Genomic DNA, 17,868 nt, shown 5'->3' on the forward strand with positions numbered 1-17,868 from the left:
TCTAAATCGACTGGGAACTGGCTTAGGAGGAGCAGGAGTGCTCATCGAGCCCCACAAGGAAAGTCCGGACCCCTGCTGACCAGGGCTCCCCACACCCCGGCCACGGGGTTCTTTAAGTTCTTTGAGGAAGTAACGGGCAGGGTTCATAAAGGGGAACCAATGGATGCAGTATATTTGGATTTCCAAAAGGCATTTGATAAGGTGCCACATAAAAGATTACTGCACAAGATAAGAGCTTATGGTGTTGGGGGTAATACACTGGCATGGATAGAGGGTTGGCCAACTAACAGAAAACAAAGAGTCGGGATAAAAGGGTCATTTTCAAAATGGCAATCTGTAACTAGCGGGGTGCCGCAGGGATCAGTGCTGGGGGCCTCAACTATTTACAATATATATCAATGACTTGGATGAAGGAGCAGAGTGTCTTGTGGCCAAATTTGATGATGATACAAAGATAGGTGAAAAAGCAATGAAGACACAAAGTGTCTGCAAAGGGATATTGACAGGTTAAGAGAATGTGCAAAAATTTGGCAGATGGAATATAATGTGGGAAAATGTGAAGTCATCCACTTTGGGAGGAAAAATAAAAAAGCAAAATATTATTTGAATGGAGAAATACTACAAAATGCTGCGGTACAGAGGGATCTGGGTGTCCTCGTACATGAAACGCGAAAAGTCAACGTACAGGTGCAGCAGGTAATCCGGAAGGCAAACGGAATATTTGCCTTTATTTCTAGGGGGATGGAGTATAAAAGCAGGGAAGTCATGCCACAACTGTACAGGGTGCTGATGAGACCACACCTGGAGTACTGTGTACAGTTCTGGTGCCCTTATTTAAGGAAGGACGTACTTGCATTGGAGGCAATTCAGAGAAGGTTCACTATATTGATTCCGGGTATGGAAGGGTTGTCTTATGAGGAAAGATTGAACAGGTTGGGTCTATACTCATTGGAGTTTAGAAGAATGAGAGGAGATCTTATTGAAACATACAAGATTCTGAGGGGACTCGATAGGGTAGATGCTGAGAGGATGTTACCCCCCATGGGGGAATCTAAAACTAGGGGGCATAGTCTCAGAATAAGGGGTCGCCTGTTTAAGACGGAAATGAGGAGGAATTTCTTCTCCCAGAGGGTCGTGAATCTTTGGAATTCTTTACCCCAAAAAGCTGTGGGGCTGGGTCATTGAATACATTCAAGGCTGAGATAGACAAATTTTTGATAAGCAAGGGAGTCAAAGGATATGGGGCAAGGGCGGGAAAGTGGAGTTGAGGTAAAAATCAGATCAGCCATGATCTCATTAAATGGCGAAGCAGGCTCGAGTGGCCGAATGGCCTACTCCTGCTCCTATCTCTTATGGTCTTATGGGACCCTCGAAACATCCCCCTGCCACGACTTACCTTGCTGCCGGCAGTCTGGATGAAGCAGATCTTTATCGCCCTCCCTCCCGCCAGCTACCGCTGTCTTTTGGCAGCTGACCGGTGGCATGAAATGAGGCCCAGCAGTTAAAATCTGGTAAGACTCCTACTCAAACTCCCAGGCGGAAATGCCATCCGCTCCTGCAAGCTTCGCTGGGGTTAAAATCAACCCTCATGGGACTGGACCCCAGTATGATTTAGAAAACAAAAAAATTGGGAGGGAAAAAGATATTGCCCCTAATATTCCTTCCTCTTCCCCCAACCCCGCCACCACCTGATGTATCTGAGCTCTAGTCAGGAGAAGTGCACCAGATTTGTGCCTCACCTAACCTGAGCCTGTTTAGATGTTCAGGTTATAGTTACTTACCTTTTTGGGCTGCTTTTGCCTTGCTGCCTGCCCCTCTCAGATCCAACAGTTTGAGCGAGGTCAGGTACAGCTTCTTTGGCCACCTCTGTGTCTGGACTGCCTTCCAGCAAATCGTTAGGAAAATGAGGGAGGACAAGGAACAACAGGAGCAACTTGCCTTTAATGTGGGAAAAAGTTCCCCAGGTGCTTCACAGAGGAGTAAGAAAAAATGAACGAAGAGCCAAAGGAGGAGGGGTTTAGGGAGAGAATTCCAAAGCGTGAGGCCTAGACGGCTGAAGGCATGGCCGCCAATGGCGAACAAAGGGGGCGGGGATGCACAAGAGGCCAGAGTCAGAGGAGCGGAGATTTTGGAGGGGGGAGGGGGTTTGTAGGGCTGAAGGAGGTAACAGAGGTAGGGAGTGACAAGGCCGTAAAGAAATTCAAACAGAAGGATGAGAATTTTAAAGTTGAGGAGTTGGGAAGCTAGGAGCCAATGTAGGTCAGTGAGGACACGGGTGATGGGTGACTGGGTCTTGCTGCAGGGTAGGATACCGGCAGAAGAGATTTGGGTGTGTTGAAGTTTATGGAGGGTGGAGGATGGGAGGCCGGCCAGGAGAGCATTGGAATATTACATAGAATTTACAGCACAGAAACAGGCCATTCAGCCCAACTGGTCCATGCCGGTGTTTATGCTTCACACTAGCCTCCTCCCACCATTCTATTCCTTTCTCCCTCATGTGTTTATCTAGCTTCCCCTTAAATGCATCTATGCTATTTGCCTCAACTACTCCATGTGATAGCAAGTTCCACATTCTAGCCACTCTCTGAGTAAAGAAGTTACTCCTGAATTCCCTATTGCATTTATTAGTGACTATCTTATATTTATGGTCCCTAGTTTTGGACTCCCCCACAAGTGGAAACATCTACCCTAACCTCTACCCTATCAAACCACTTCATAATCTTGAAGACCTCTATCAGGTCATCCATCACCCTTCTCTTTTCTAGAGAAAAGATCCCCAGCCTGTTCAATCTTTCTTGATAAGTATAATCTCTCAGTTCTGGTAAGATCCTTGTAAATCATTTTTGCACCTTCTCCAGTGCCTCCACATCCTTTTTATAATATGGAGACCAGAACTGTACACAATACTCCAAGTGTGGTCTAATCAAAATTCTATACAGGTTTAACATAACTTCTCTGCTTTTCAATTCTGTCCCTCTAGAAATGAACCCCGGTGCTTTGTTTGCCTTTTTGTGATCTTATTAACCTATGTCGCTACTTTTAGTGATTTGTGTGTCTGTACCCATGGATTCTTTTGCTCCTCTATCCCATTTAGACTCTTATTATCCAAGCAGTATGTGGCCTCCTTATTCTTCCTAGCAAAATGCACCATCTCACACTTGTCTATATTGAAATTCATTTGCCAATTACACAACCATTCTGCAAGTTTATTAATGTCTTCTTGTAATTTGTCGCAATCTTCCTCAGTATTGATTATACCTCCCCAATTTAATGTCATCTCAAAATTTTGAAATTGTACTTCTGATTCCTGAGTTCAAATCGTTTATGTAAATGGTGAACAACAGTGGTCCCAGCACCGATCCCTGTGGAACACCACTTCCCACGTTTTACCAATCTGAGTAGCTACCTTTAACTCCTACTCTCTGTTTTCTGTTTTGTAGCCAGCTTGCTTTCCATTCTGCTACTTGTCCCCTGACTCCACATGCTCTGACCTTCATGAGTGTGCTATGCTGTACCTTATCAAAGGCCTTTTGAAAATCAAAAAAATTACATCTACTGCATTACCCTTGTCTACTCTTTCTGTTACTACTTCAAAGAATTCAATAAGGTTGGTCAAGCATGACCGTCCCTTTTGAAATCCGTGCTGACTATTCTTTACTATATTTTTGGATTCTAGATGTTTTTCTATTACATCTTTGAGTAAAGATTCCATTATCTTTCCTGCCACCGATGTTAAGCTAACTGATCTATAGTTCCCTCGACTTGTTCTATCTCCCTTTTTAAATATAGGAATAAAATTAGTGAAATAGTGGAGTCTGGAGGTGACAAAGGCACAGATGAGGGTTTCAGCATCAGATGGGCTGAGGCAGCAATGGAAGTGAGTGATGTTCTGGAGGTGGAAGTGTGATAGAGTGAACATGAAGTCGGAAACACAGCTCAGGGTAGAATAGGGCACCATGGTTGCGAGCAGTCTGGTTCACCCTGAGACACTGGCCAGGGAGGGGGATGGAATTGGTGCTGAAGGCGCAGAGTTTGTGAGATGGGCTAAAGATGATGACACGGTCTTCCCAATACTTAGTTGGAGGAAACAAGACTGGATGTCAGACAGCACAAAAGCAGTGGTGGGATCGAGAGAGTGGTGGAGAGGTAAAGCTGGGTGTTGTTAGACTATGTGTCAAAGCTGACCCCAAGTCTGCAGATGATGTTGCCAAGGTGCAGCATGTAGATGAGAAGGAAAGGGGGTCCGAGGAAAGCTCCTTGAGAAATTAAGAGGTAACAGATCGGGTTGGGAAAAGAAGCCACTACTGAAGATATTCTGGCTCTGATTTGATACGTAATAATGGAACCAAGCAAGTGTAGTCCACTGAGCTGGAAAACAGAGGAGAGGCATTGGAGCGTGGTGTGGTCGAAAGGCTGCAGAGAGTTTGAGGAGGGATAATGCACCATAGTTACAGTCACAGAAAATGTTGTTTGTGACTTTAATTAGGGCCATTTCAGGGCTGTATCATGGAAGGAAAACTGATAGAGATTCAGACATGGAGGTTTGGGAAAGATGGGCCCGTATTTGGGAGGCGACAGCACATTCAAGGATTTTGGAGAGGAAAGGAAGATTGGAGATGGGGCAGTAGTTTTCAAGGACAGAGAAGTGCGTTCTTTGAGGAAAGGGGTGATGATGGTAGTTTTTAAAGGGAAGGGGATAGCACCTGAGGAGAGGGAACCATTTACATTGTCAGCTAGCATGGAGGCCAGAAAAGAGAAAAGGAAGGAAGGGAGGATATCATCAAGGGAGCAGAATGTGGGCCTCATGGACAAGATGAGCTCGGAGAGGGCATGCGGGGAGATGGCAGAGAAACTAAAGAGAGATGTGAATTCAGCGATAGGGCAGGGGGGTTCTTGGGGAAGGTTCTGATTGGGAAGGGGAAAGCAGCAGAGGCAGCTGAATGGTTGGTCACAACCTTAGTGACAAAGAAGTCCATGAACATTTCGCACTTGTTATTGCAGGTAAGGCTGGAGGGGGCAAGGGAGTGAGGTTTAAGGAGACAGTTACGGTCCAGAAAAGAAGCCGGGGGTTATCTTTGCTCTCCAGGATGATCCTGGAGCAGTGGCCAGTTTTGGCTGAAGAGGGTGAGGCCTGACGGCGCTTGATGTGGTCCAGCCAGATCTGCTGATGGACGGCTAAACCATAAACCATTTGCGTGCCAGATATACTCAAGTCTGTGCCCCTTGGACTAGAGGGAGCGAAGATGGGGGCCGTATTGGTGGGAATGACCAGAATGGGGGAGAGGTTTTGTTGGGGCAAAGGCATAAAAGGTGGAGGTGAGAGAGTGGTTAACCAAATTGACGGCTGTAGAAGGATTGTGAATGGAAGGCCAATGGCTAGGCAGTTGGGAATTTGATATTGCAGTTGTAATTGACTTGGGGATCTGTTTATTCCAAGGTCAGATACAGAAGGAAGTTGTGTTGGAAAAGAGTAGGAGGATGTGGGAAACACGGAAGTGGTCAGAGGTGGTCAGTGATTGAGACCGTGGGAGTAGGCAAGGCCACAGAGGATGGTACAGTTAAATGGTTGGCTGTGAATAAGGGTAAAAAAGTTTGTGTTTAAGGAGGTTTAAGGAGGACATTGAATTCAGAAAAGAGAGGGCAAGGGGAGCTGAGATGGAGATTGAAATCATTGAGAATGAGGCGTCGCTAGGTGCAGAGGCTGAGGGAGGAAAGAAGGGAGGATATCTCGTGGAGAAACTTGGCATGGGGCTTAAGGAGCGATAAACAACAAGGTTTTTAAAGGAGAGGTGAGAGAGATGGTACAAAGTGAGATGGTCAAAGGAGGAGAAGGTTGCCAGAGGATTAGGGGGAGAGACAAGGTGTGAATTGGTGATGAGGGCCACACCGTCACCGTGGCGGTGTGGGCAAGGCAGGTGGTGGAAAATATAGCCCAGCGGGGAGGCTTCAGTAAGGGGCAAGGTCACGAGCCTTGAGCCATGTTTTGGACAAAGCCATGATGTCAAGGCAGTCATTCACAATAACGTTGTGGATGCTAAGGACTTGTTCACAAGTGAACGGACATTCTGGAGGGAAATGTGTGGAGGGGAAGTGACTGATCTGTTGGCAGAGACCACGGGGTTAATGGTGGGTGAGGTGCCCAGGATAGGAAGGAGTTTGCTGAGGTTTGCGCTCAGTGGACACGCTGGTCAGGAAGGTTGAGAGAGAAGGATGAGGCAGTTGAGGTTGCTGCTTATAAGGAGGCAGCGACGGAGAATGCCAAGAAATGCACAAAAGGTAACTGTGGGCTCATTCAAGAGGAAATTCAAGCCTGGGACAGCGGCAGGAGAATAGGAAGGAAAAGGAGTAGTGAAGGATTGGGGTAGGGATTTGGGGGGTACCAAATGTAGCATGGCTTTCATTTCTCCCCCTTGGGTACTTTGAGGGGAGGAAACGGGAGAGAAGATCCCGAGGGACCGAGAGAGAAAACAAAGGGAGCTAGAAGTAATGGGCAGTCAAAATGTGCAACCTTCCTGCCTTATTTACATGGCAGTGCTTTGTATGCACCTGTTGTAGGCCCTCCTTCCATTTCTGGGGAAGTGCCTGAAATTTCAGAGCAATGTAAAGAGACCTGGTGTACAGAAGTTTGGGACTCTCTTCCGCAAACGGCAATTGATACTAGCTCAATTGCTAAATTTAAATCTGAGATAGATAGCTTTTTGGCAACCAAAGGTATTAAGGGATATGGGCCAAAGGCAGGTATATGGAGTTAGATCACAGGTCAGCCATGGTCTTATCAAATGGCGGAGCAGGCACGAGGGGCTGAATGGCCTACTCCTGTTCCTATGTTCCTACCCCTTTGTCCACTCCTTTGTACCAGGGAATTGAGTATTTCACCGGGCCTTTGAATTTTTAGTTTGGTACTGTGCCACAAAACTATTGTAACCCTATTTTTCCCTGATTCCTTGAAATGAAAACTAAAAATTTTGTGGGAGAATTGAAACAAACTGAAAATAAAGACCCAGTGGATTGATGCGCAGCGGCACCTGCTGGTACACCAGGAGAGCTACACCATTCGGCTAACAGGAAGAAACAGAATCAATTAAGGATGTAAAGTAGAACATAAACTAAGACTTGAATCAAAAGAAAATGAACAAAGGAAATTAAAAGATAAAACTGGAAAAGGATAGTAGACAAATTTTGTTCTTGCAGCATTGAACTTTTTGACAACAACATCCCAAGGCGCTTCACAGGAGCGATTATCAAACAAAATTTGGCGTCGAACCACATGAGATATTAGGATAGGTGACCCAAAGCTTGGTCAGAGAGGTAGGTTTTAAGGATCATCTTAAAGGAGGAGAGGCAGAGAGATTTAGGAAGGGAATTCTAGAGCTTAGGGCCTAGGCAGCTAAAGGCACGGCCGCCAATGGTGGATTGATTAAAATCGGGGAGGCACAAGAGGTCAAAATTAGAGGAGCGCAGAGATCTCGAGGTTATAGGGCTAGAGGAGGTTACAGGGATAGGTAGAGGCGAGGCCATGGAAGGATTTGAAAACCAGGATGAGAATTTTAAAATCGAGGTGTTTCCAGACCGGGAGCCAATGTAAATCAGCGAGCACAAGGGTGACAGGTGAACAGGGCTTGGTGCGAGTTAGGATACGAGCAGCAGAGTTTTGAATGAGCTCCAGTTTACAGAGGGTGGAAGATGGGCGGCCGGCCAGGAGAGCATTTGAATAGTCGAGTCTAGAGGTAACAAAGGCATGGATGAGGGTTTCAGCAGCAGATGAGCTGAGGCAGGGACGGAGACGGGCGATGTTACTGAGGTGGCAAACTGACTCCCACAGTTGCCTATATAACAACAATGACTGAACTTGAAAATCAGCTTGTTGGCCATGAAGCATTTTAGAACAACCTCAGGTTGTGATAGGGTGTTGTTAAAATGCAAGCTCTTTCTGTCTAGGGGTGTAACTTACAAACCCAAAGCAAATATGTGTATTTTACAAATTCACAAGTTGGAATATTTTATGGTTTCCCAGCCCATTACATGTTAATTTTTTTAATGTATTTCAGGTCCTGTAACATTATCAGCATTGTTTCTGCATCACAAACTCCCTAAACAACAGATCCCATTGTGCAGGAGATCATATGTAGAACAGAAGTGGGCTGCTGAACTGTAACTCGCATACTCGAGCATTAAACTTCTAAGTGAACACTGACAGACTTTCCTTATCTTGCAGAACACAGCAAGTCTGGATGACTTTGATAGAACAAAAACGCTGGGTACAGGGTCCTTTGGCAGAGTGGTGTTGGTGAAGCACAAAGCTACAAAGGAACATTATGCGATGAAGATACTGGACAAACAGAAGGTGAATGGACTGAATTTACCCTGTTTCACACACTTACATCTAAGAGAATCGGAGCAGCACAGCCAGAGCCTAGCAGCTCACTGGGGCAAGGACCTTTAGGAGGTTTCAAGTTTGATGGTCGCCTTGTTCACCTAGCCCCCCACTAATAATACAACCCTAAATATTTCTGTTAGGATGCGAGTATTCACTACATATGCACAATTCATATCCAGAATTCCACAAATAAATTAAGGAGACAATGCTGAATCATTAACCTTTTGTAAATGTCAGACGTTATCAAGAAATGGAATTCATGGACAGTCAGCATCTGCAAACTATCAACACAAACACAGGACAATAATCTAATCTCAGTGTTCAGGTGGTTAAAGATCAGATGAATCCTACGATTAGTCTATAGCCTGTAGCTCATTCACAAATATCTATTGTTGTATAAGTACAATCTGAGTTCCTTAATTAGAGATTCTCATCTATCTCACTACTGACTGTCCATTATCATCTTGTGATGTCTGTGTATTAGCCAGGACTATTACACTACAGAAGCATAGGAGTCAAAGGCCATAGAATCATAGAAGTTTACAACATGGAAACAGGCCCTTCGGCCCAACATGTCCATGTCGCCCAGTTTATACCACTAAGCTAGTCCCAATTGCCTGCACTTGGCCCATATCCCTCTATACCCATCTTACCCATGTAACTGTTCAAATGCTTTTTAAAACACAAAATTGTACCCGCCTCTACTACTGCCTCTGGCAGCTCGTTCCAGACACTCACCACCCTTTGAGTGAAAAAATTGCCCCTCTGGACCCTTTTGTATCTCTCCCCTCTCACCTTAAATCTATGCCCCCTCGTTATAGACTCCCCTACCTTTGGGAAAAGATTTTGACTATCTACCTTATCTATGCCCCTCATTATTTTATAGACTTCTATAAGATCACCCCTAAACCTCCTACTCTCCAGGGAAAAAAATCTCAGTCTATCCAACCTCTCCCTATAAGTCAAACCATCAAGTCCCGGTAGCATCCTAGTAAATCTTTTCTGCACTCTTTCTAGTTTAATAATATCATTTCTATAATAGGGTGACCAGAACTGTACACAGTATTCCAAGTGTGGCCTTACTAATGTCTTGTACAACTTCAACAAGACATCCCAACTCCTGTATTCAATGTTCTGACCAATGAATGGCCATGATAGTCTTACATATCTCTAAGGTAGCATATTATCCTTTCATAGGTCTGGCTCGCTCAGTAAAGATGTAAAAGTCATGACCCACTCTTAAGGTGTATGAATGGGGAGACTTCTGAGGAGTAGCAGATAATTTTGAGCTTGATTATTGTGCTAGAAGGTTTCTCCCTCCCACTCTGACTGGAGTCAAGACCCTGGGCCTATCCTCGCATTGTCTTCCCCTCTGCCTCAAACTCCCCATGTTATCATGGCCATTTATTTAGCAGTGTCTGAGGACACTGTGTGGAGTACCCTGACCTTTTTTGTATGAATGTAGGGAACAGGGCAGTTTCTGTTTTCACTCCATTCGTTGTCTTGCTGCAAAACAAATGAACAGTGGTAACTGAAGGCAGGCGTAGAGACCGGAAGGGGGAGAAACAATTCGCCAGGGGTTGGGAAGAGGAGGGCAGCAGCAGAATTATCAGGCAGGTGGATCCTGAGAGCATCTGTAAAACAAAAATGGGGATCTTGGAGGCATAGAAGAAGGATGTTGAGGTCTCGGGGGGAGAGCGATCGAGAGACGAGAGTCGGAGATAGAAGGTCTGGACTGAGTAGAGTCAGCTAGCTGTTCTTTTAGGGTTCTATGTAAACAGCTTGTTACACCTGCAATGGGATTTTTCTGGGTATTAAGTGTTTTGCATTCAAAAGTTGTTTCGATATTTGCCGTGTTCTAGTTCCTGTTGTACAAAGTATGAATGGAAGGGACTGGTATTTGAGCCACACAGCAGCAATGGCGATTCCGTACACGTCTCATTCAAACCGGGACTACGGAACATTCACCACAAACAAGATGGGAATGTGATCATTTGAGATTGAAACCCGTGGAAGGTGTGGTGTAAGTGGCTTAACTTGGTGCAGTGGGCAGTGAATGTACTGTCTGATCCGCTACCCAGGAAAAGGAAAATATTCATTCGCAGTCTCGCTGTGCAAGCCATTGGCACTGTTGCGATTACACTCCATTTTATACTAAGGATCTCAATCTGATTGAGTATAGCCAGCTAGTTTGTAAAATTGCCCCATTCCATACTGCATGTTTATCCACAAACAAAAGGGAGAACCAAGCACAACCTCAAGGATCCCGCAGCTGTCTTACCATCTCTCACAGCCCAGAGCTTCTGTTCCCACCGCAACAAATCAAACTTCTCCAACATATCCAGGACCCAAACTGGCAGCGCACTGTGTACACACATAAATAATATATGGAAGAGCCAAGTTGACAGGACACTGCATATACACACACATATCCAAGAGCCAAGCGTACACATTCACACGCATAGATAACATATCCGAGAGCCAAGCCGGCATAGGAGCAGATTTGATTTTGCCTGCACTTCCTTTTAAATTAGATTGATCACGATGGGAGAGCAGAAGAGGAGGTTGCCTCAATAATGGAAAACCCACTGTGAGCAAGGGAGGCACTTGTAGGAAGGCACTTGCAGTACATGAATTCAACATATTGAGTCCACCAATCTTTGTTGTGGCAGGAGCTCAGTGTTTAATAGAATTAGAATAAATTAAGCTCACAAAAAAGTTGACTTCTTCCAAATTCTTATGGTCACAAGTACAAGCTGTTGTCCATTTGTCCCTCTCCCCCCCCCACCTCCAAATTGATTGGCTCCTGACTGATGGTGAATGAGGTATAAAGGATTTATGGGAGGGACATTTTTTCTTTCATAAACTCTGTGCACCAGCCTGGATGTGACGAGAATGATAGTGTTCCTTTTAGCTGATACAGTAATGGCATTTCTCTCCTGCCCAGGTGGTAAAGCTGAAACAGATCGAGCACACACTCAATGAAAAAAAGATTCTTCAGGCTGTCAGGTTCCCTTTTCTGGTGCGGCTAGTATTCTCATTCAAGGTGAGTGTTCACTGCTGCAGGTGAGTTATCCTGCATTCCCAGTGCTCACTAGGGTTGGGAAGCTTGAGGGCATGTGCGGGAGACGGGATAAATTCCTCTAACGGAAAAAACAGGAGTGCCTGTTTCCCTCTCTAATTGACAACTCTAACAAAAACACATTGTCATAAATCACATATTCCAAAAAAAGAGCTCCCACAGTTTCGTTAGCAGTTTGATAATTGCAGAGAAAAGTCTGGAAAAGAGAAATTCTAGGTCCCTGATTCTACTTGGAACATGTATTTTGTCTTTTACATTTTGTGCTGCTTCTTCTCTCTCCTTGTAGAGTGCAGGTGCAAGGAGAGAAATGTTCAGAGTTCTAATCAGTAATTTTATCAATAAACTAAAACAGCAATGTTGCTGTGGAATTCCTCCTCCAGTATTTACAATTTTGAAATTCTACTTTGGTATTATGTGACACCAAGTAATGAACTCTTATTAAAACAGACAAGTTGTTGTCAAGTCACAGTATAAGTCCTCCCTGAAATGACTGTGAGAGCTGAGACTCAGTCTCTGTGTCTGTGCACGCACGTGCTTTTGTGTGTGTGAATGTCTCGCTGTCCCTTTCTCTTTTTCTTTCTCTTTCTCTCTTTTTCTTTCTCTTTTTCGCTCTCTCTCTCTGTCTGTCTCGCTCTCTCTCTTTCTCTTACTGTCTATCTCTCTCTCTTCTCTCAGTGTCCACTTAAGCTTGGAGCATTTTCCTGAATCATCAGAATATGGAATGAAGCTGAGCCTTTAATCTCCAGATTGCATCTATTTGGAGTGTCTTTGCCCTGTGGGATCATGCTGTGGAGTCTTCGTTCTGGACCTGGTGGCACAACATTACTTCCTTCGGCTTTTCAGCATTTCCTCTCCTTGTGATTTGCTACAAACATTTGGAGAGCCCTGGGTTGGGCCAAAGTGGACAGACTCTATATAGAGTTCTGTCGGCTACTGAGGAGCCTCTGTTTTTTTATTTTCCTGTTGCAGATTCATCTGTTTAAGAGGATCATTCTCTTGGATTGGTTTGAAGTGCACTTACCAGTAAGATCTTGGCTTTAGAGGCAAATTCTTTACCAAGGAACTGAGTCTTAGAGAAGGCCTCCATAGGCCAACAAAATGGATTGCTCAGCTCCCACTACCCTGTTCCCCAAGGGAACAGGACGCTTCTTCCCCATTATGGAACTCCTTGGGAAGAAGTTCAATATGGAAGTATTAAAGCACGTCACACCAGTAATATGCCTGAGAGACTGTCATGTAGCCAGGGATCTCAAGGGCACATACAATCACAATCATAACGTCTTCATATCAATGTATAGAGGATTGACATTCAGGAGTAAGCTTGGAATCTACTTCCTTTCAGTCAGACTTCAGCTCCCCCCCACCAAGGTCTTTATGAAGTCCTTGTAGGTAACATTTGTTCGACTGCAGTATCTAAATGTCTACACCTATCTAGTCAAATGGCTCCGTAAAATTCCTCCCACAACTCGTCAAAGACTGAGCTTATTGAGGCAGCTGGGACTGTCCCTTTGTAAATGCTAGATTCTTACAACCCCGAGATTTGGTCTCATTGCTTCCAGACCATTTGGGGCCATGCAACCACTATCCTTACAGCAAGCTTCACGGTCTCAGCAGAATTATATTGCTGCATCCTAAGGGGGAGTTCTGTGTCCAAATGCAATATGCCTTCAAGGCATATCCTATTGAAGGCTCCCAGAAATGTTTGAACAATGGTTTGATGTATGCAGGAAGATCAGTGACTGACCACTTTGTTGATGTGTGGCTGGTGTTGGACTCAGTAGGTGAGACAGATCAAGTGATGGACCAGAGTATCTATAAGGGAAATGAAGAAGGAAGAGGCAGGTAAAGCAGGCAACGTGAGTGAGTAACAGTAGGAGGAAGGAGGACCAATGGAGTAATGCTGGGAATAGAAGTGTTCAACGGGTTCCAGGTACTGGATGACCTAAAGGTGTTACTGAGGAAGGGGAGAAATTATAATATAACAATAATAATATTTTGATTTATAGAGTGCCTTTCACATTGAAACCTTTACACAGTGAGTTAATTTTGGAATGCAGTGATCGTCATGTTTTCAAATGTTACAGCCATTCTGTGCCAGCAGCATCCCACAACCAGTCAATCCAATTTGTTGGGTGGTGTTAGTTGGCAGAGGAATGTTGACCAGGACACTTGGAGAACTCCCCGCTCTTAAAATAGTGCGATGCGATCTTAAGCGTTCCTGCTGAAACATCAGAATAGGCAGACGGGATCTCAGCTTAATGTCTGACCTGCAGGACAACATCTTCGACAATGCCGCACTCCCTCAGTACTGCATTGGAGGTTGGCCTAGATTATGTGTTGACGCCCTGGTGATGAGACAGTGCAGTTCAAAGAAATAGGAGAAGGGAGGTAATGTAGGAGGAGATTTGCTGGTGCATTATGTGAACAGTTCTTTCTGTCATAAAACAAGGTTACTAGTCTGTCTACCAGGAGCAGATATTGAGGAGATGGTAGACAAGTTAATACAAGGAGCAGGAGATGAGCCAGAGATTGTAAATGTGGGAATTGACAAGAGACAATCAGAGGTGCTCAAAGGTACATTCGGCACCCTGATTAGAAACTGAAGGAAAAGGATGTAAAGTTAGGTTTTGATTGAGGCAAGGGAAGTAAAGGAAACATGGCAATTGGTAGTGGTTATAGACATAACATAAGAAGGCTTGAATGAGAAAAAATATTTGGTTCAACAAATCCAATCTTTTCCATAGAGCTCTTGGACAGGAAGAGGTGTTTTTATAGATTTGATCAGCCAGTTAAAAAAGTCAGAATGTTATTTATTGGAGATTGTATTATTATTGCTATGCAACATGTTGGTCAGACTCTTTTCAAAGTACTGTGTGCAGTTCTGGTCATATAATCATTGGGAGGCTGTTAGTGCCCTTCAGAGGGTGCAGAGATGAGCAACCAAGATGGTTCTGGGTATCAGGAATTTTAAGTTATGGGGCAAGGTTAAAGAGGTTGGCTTTGTGTTTTTTGGGGAAAAGAGATGTTTTGAGGTGACCAAACTGAAGTTTTCAAGATTATGAAGGAAATTGGCAAAATTAATCCAAGAAAACTGTTCCCGTGATGAAGGATTTGAATACTAGGGGATACAGGTTAAAATTAGGAACTTGGGAAGAATGAAAATCAGTTAAAGGGACTTTTCACCCAAAGATTAATGGACCTGTGGAATAAATTACTAGAGAAGGCCATTGAATGGACACTATAAATCCAAGTTGTTCTACTTCTTCCAAAAGGGTTCATTAGATAACTAAATATGTTTCTGAAGAAAGAAGTGATGAGGTGTTACAGCATGGGTTTTTTACAACACTGTTTTGTTCCTGTAAATACTTTGACATTAGGTTCTGCAGGCAGAACAAGTCTCCTACAAACTGCAAATCTAACAATTAATACAAATCATGATAAATTGGCTACTAGAGAATGTACAGGATTTCCACTATGCGGACTGTCATTATAGATGATGGAGCACACACATCACACCATTGAACCACCTTGTGCAAATGTGTTTGCAATTAAAATGATACACAGAAGCAAAAACATGGATAAGATACCATACAGCACAAAAACAATTTACGCTTCATACAACTGAGTTGACTGTATGAAAAGTCCAGTTTTTAGTTTCTGTCAGCAATTTCATGAAAAGACAGTCTCTGGTACATAAGTGCTACTTACGAAGCTCTATGGACCCTCGTTCATAACAGCACAATGAACAAAAACTGAGGAGCGCCAGAATGTTCCTGTGTTAGAAGGATATTTTGACTTTGAAATCTAAGTGGTATTTTGTACAGTTATGGTAACCTTTATGCTTAACAACTTGGTAAACATTGGGATATCAGCTTGCAATTGAATGCATTCCTTTGTTTATTTTAATATCTGGCAATAATCAGAAATTACATTATTCTCTCTCCTTCACACCAGAAAAAATGTAAGTAACAGCTCCCATTAGGCCAAAGAGAGTTCTCTGAGTCAGGCATAGGGTCTTTGATAAGCTATTTCAGTTTTCAATGGAGTAATTGGAAACTATCTTAGAGTTACCGTACAGCATGTAAGATATCCATGTCTCACAGGATGAAAGTTCAATTTTTGGACAAGGTATATGACAAGAAAATGGATAGTTAGTTAGTTCCTTACCTAAGAAAGGATATACTTGCCATAGAGAGAGTGCAGCGAAGGTTCATCAGACTGATTCCTGAGATGGCAGGTCTGTCATATGAGAAGAGATTGGGTCGACTAGGCCTGTATTCACTAGAGTTTAGAAGAATGAGAGGGGATCTCACTGAAACGTATAAAATTCTGACAGGGCTAGACAGACTGGATGCAGCGAGGATGTTTCCCTTGGCTGGGAAGTCTAGAACGAGGGGTCACAGTCTCAGGATACGGGGTAGGACATTTAGGACTGAGATGAGGAGAAATTTCTTCACTCAGAGGGTGGTGAACCTGTGGAATTCTCTACCACAGAAGGCTGTGGAGGCCAAGTCACTGAATATATTTAAGAAGGAGCTAGATAGATTTCTAGACACAAAAGACATCAAGGGGTATGGGGAGAGAGCGGGAATATGGTATTGAGATAGAGGATCAGCCATGATCATATTGAATAGCGGAGCAGACTCAAAGGGCCGAATGGCCTACTCCTGCTCCTATTTTCTATGTTTCTATGTTTAGGTGGGGTTGATCTCTAAATAAGGAGCAGGCTATTGGACCTGAAGGTTTTTATGTTGTTGTGTAATATTGCGGGTACAGTGAATCACTCCATTTCTGGGCCATGAGATGAGAGCATTTCAAGTCAGTTCTGGTCATCATGCTACAAAAAAACATGCAGGCATTGGAAAGGGTAGAGAGGAGAGCATCAAGACTGGTTTCAAGTGTAGTGGGTTGGAGCTATAAGGAAGTATTAGAAAAGCTGGAGCTCTGCAGTGTAGAAAGAAGGCAAATAAGAGCATGACTTCATCAGGTATATAACATTAAATATTAACTATTTCCTGTTTAGATTCATACTTTATTTCTAACAATTGACTTTGAAATAAAGTTTATTATAAAAATATACTAAATAATATGAACAGTAAACCCAGAATGTTACTTCAAAGTAATCCAGGAAAATGAGACCAGAAAAGTGAGACCAGAAGACAGAAATTTAAATTAGTGAAAGGTACATTTAAAAAAGATATTACTCAGTGATAAATGTTTAGAACAATCTTCCAGGTGAGCTAGTAGAGACAAAAACAATATAGGGTCAGTCAAAATGCAATTGGATAAGAAGCTGAGTTGGGAAAGTTTGAATACGATGAGTTGAATGGCTTTTTCTCACCCTTGACTTCTCTCTTGTTCTTATGCAACTCTGAAGCTAATGGAAACTAGATAGGATTTATAAAACACAGGCACATCACAGGTTATGTAAGAGGATAAGACCAACGCCAGAAACGACACATGGAGCGATGAACATAGGACCACAAATTGGAAAGATTAATGTTGATGGTTTAATCATAAAGGGTTCCGGCCTAACATTGGGGCATTCTCTATGGCCTATTGGGGGCTGAACCTCTGCCTACTCCAAATATGGCCATTGACAGGGCAGGGAGGCAGGGTCAGAGGCAGTGACTCTCTAAGTTGGAAGTTCTTATGCCCCAGAGCCTTGGGGGAACCCAGCAGAGTAACGTCAAACCAGATTGAATTCTCCGAGGTAAATCAGGCATACCTCCCCGACCACTGGCAGTTGCAAGACCTGGACCTCCAAGGAAAATATATTTTTTTATTTAAACAATTGTACAGTGGCCCTTACAAAGGGGACCTTTTCTGGACCCTCTCCCCTCAACTGGGCCATGTCCATCAAATAGGTCCAAACCTCCTTCAAAGCCCTGTCAACTCCTCACTGATAGTCTCTCTTTTGAAAGAGAAGTTCTGTTGATCAAAGAGCTTTTTTTTAATCTTTATTGGACATTTCGATGGAATCCGGGAGACTTTTCATTGGTAAAACCAACTAGTTAATGTAGAATGGAAGAAGTTTTGTATGTGGTGTTCCTTCAGAGAAGTTGATCCATTGAGGTTACTAACTTTACATTCAAATCCAAACATTTAAGGTTCACATTGTAACCATCACTGCCTTCTGTTTACTTCACAAAGCTCTCTTGGAAAATATCTTGCTATATCTAGGTTCGTGAACTAGGAAATCTAATCTGACTTGCTTTGCTGCTGGGGATTCAGTCCGGTACTTAATAAACCTATGTACCATTATTTTGAACTGATGTTTCCCATTGATTTCAAAGCTCTCCTCGTAACACTGGTTTAACCAGGTAAGTAATGAACTCCAGGCAGTGATAGTAATGTTTAAAGTTGCACAATGACCAAGTGATCATTGAACCAAACTCCAACCTAACAG

At 43.6% G+C, this 17,868-nt stretch overlaps 1 protein-coding gene across 2 annotated transcripts in view; it reads left to right on the forward strand.

Annotated features, from left to right (window-relative positions):
* LOC137304528 (cAMP-dependent protein kinase catalytic subunit alpha-like) overlaps positions 1–17,868 on the forward strand; it is a 126,769-nt gene that overhangs the window by 87,678 nt on the left and 21,223 nt on the right. For both annotated transcript variants that reach the window (XM_067973162.1, XM_067973163.1), the window contains exons 3-4: positions 8,216–8,344; positions 11,325–11,423. In XM_067973162.1, the coding sequence (XP_067829263.1) occupies positions 8,216–8,344; positions 11,325–11,423 (228 nt within the window). The remainder of the gene's footprint in view (positions 1–8,215; positions 8,345–11,324; positions 11,424–17,868) is intronic.

Source organism: Heptranchias perlo, chromosome 37 (genome assembly GCF_035084215.1).
Source record: "Heptranchias perlo isolate sHepPer1 chromosome 37, sHepPer1.hap1, whole genome shotgun sequence".
Lineage (NCBI taxonomy): Eukaryota > Metazoa > Chordata > Chondrichthyes > Hexanchiformes > Hexanchidae > Heptranchias > Heptranchias perlo.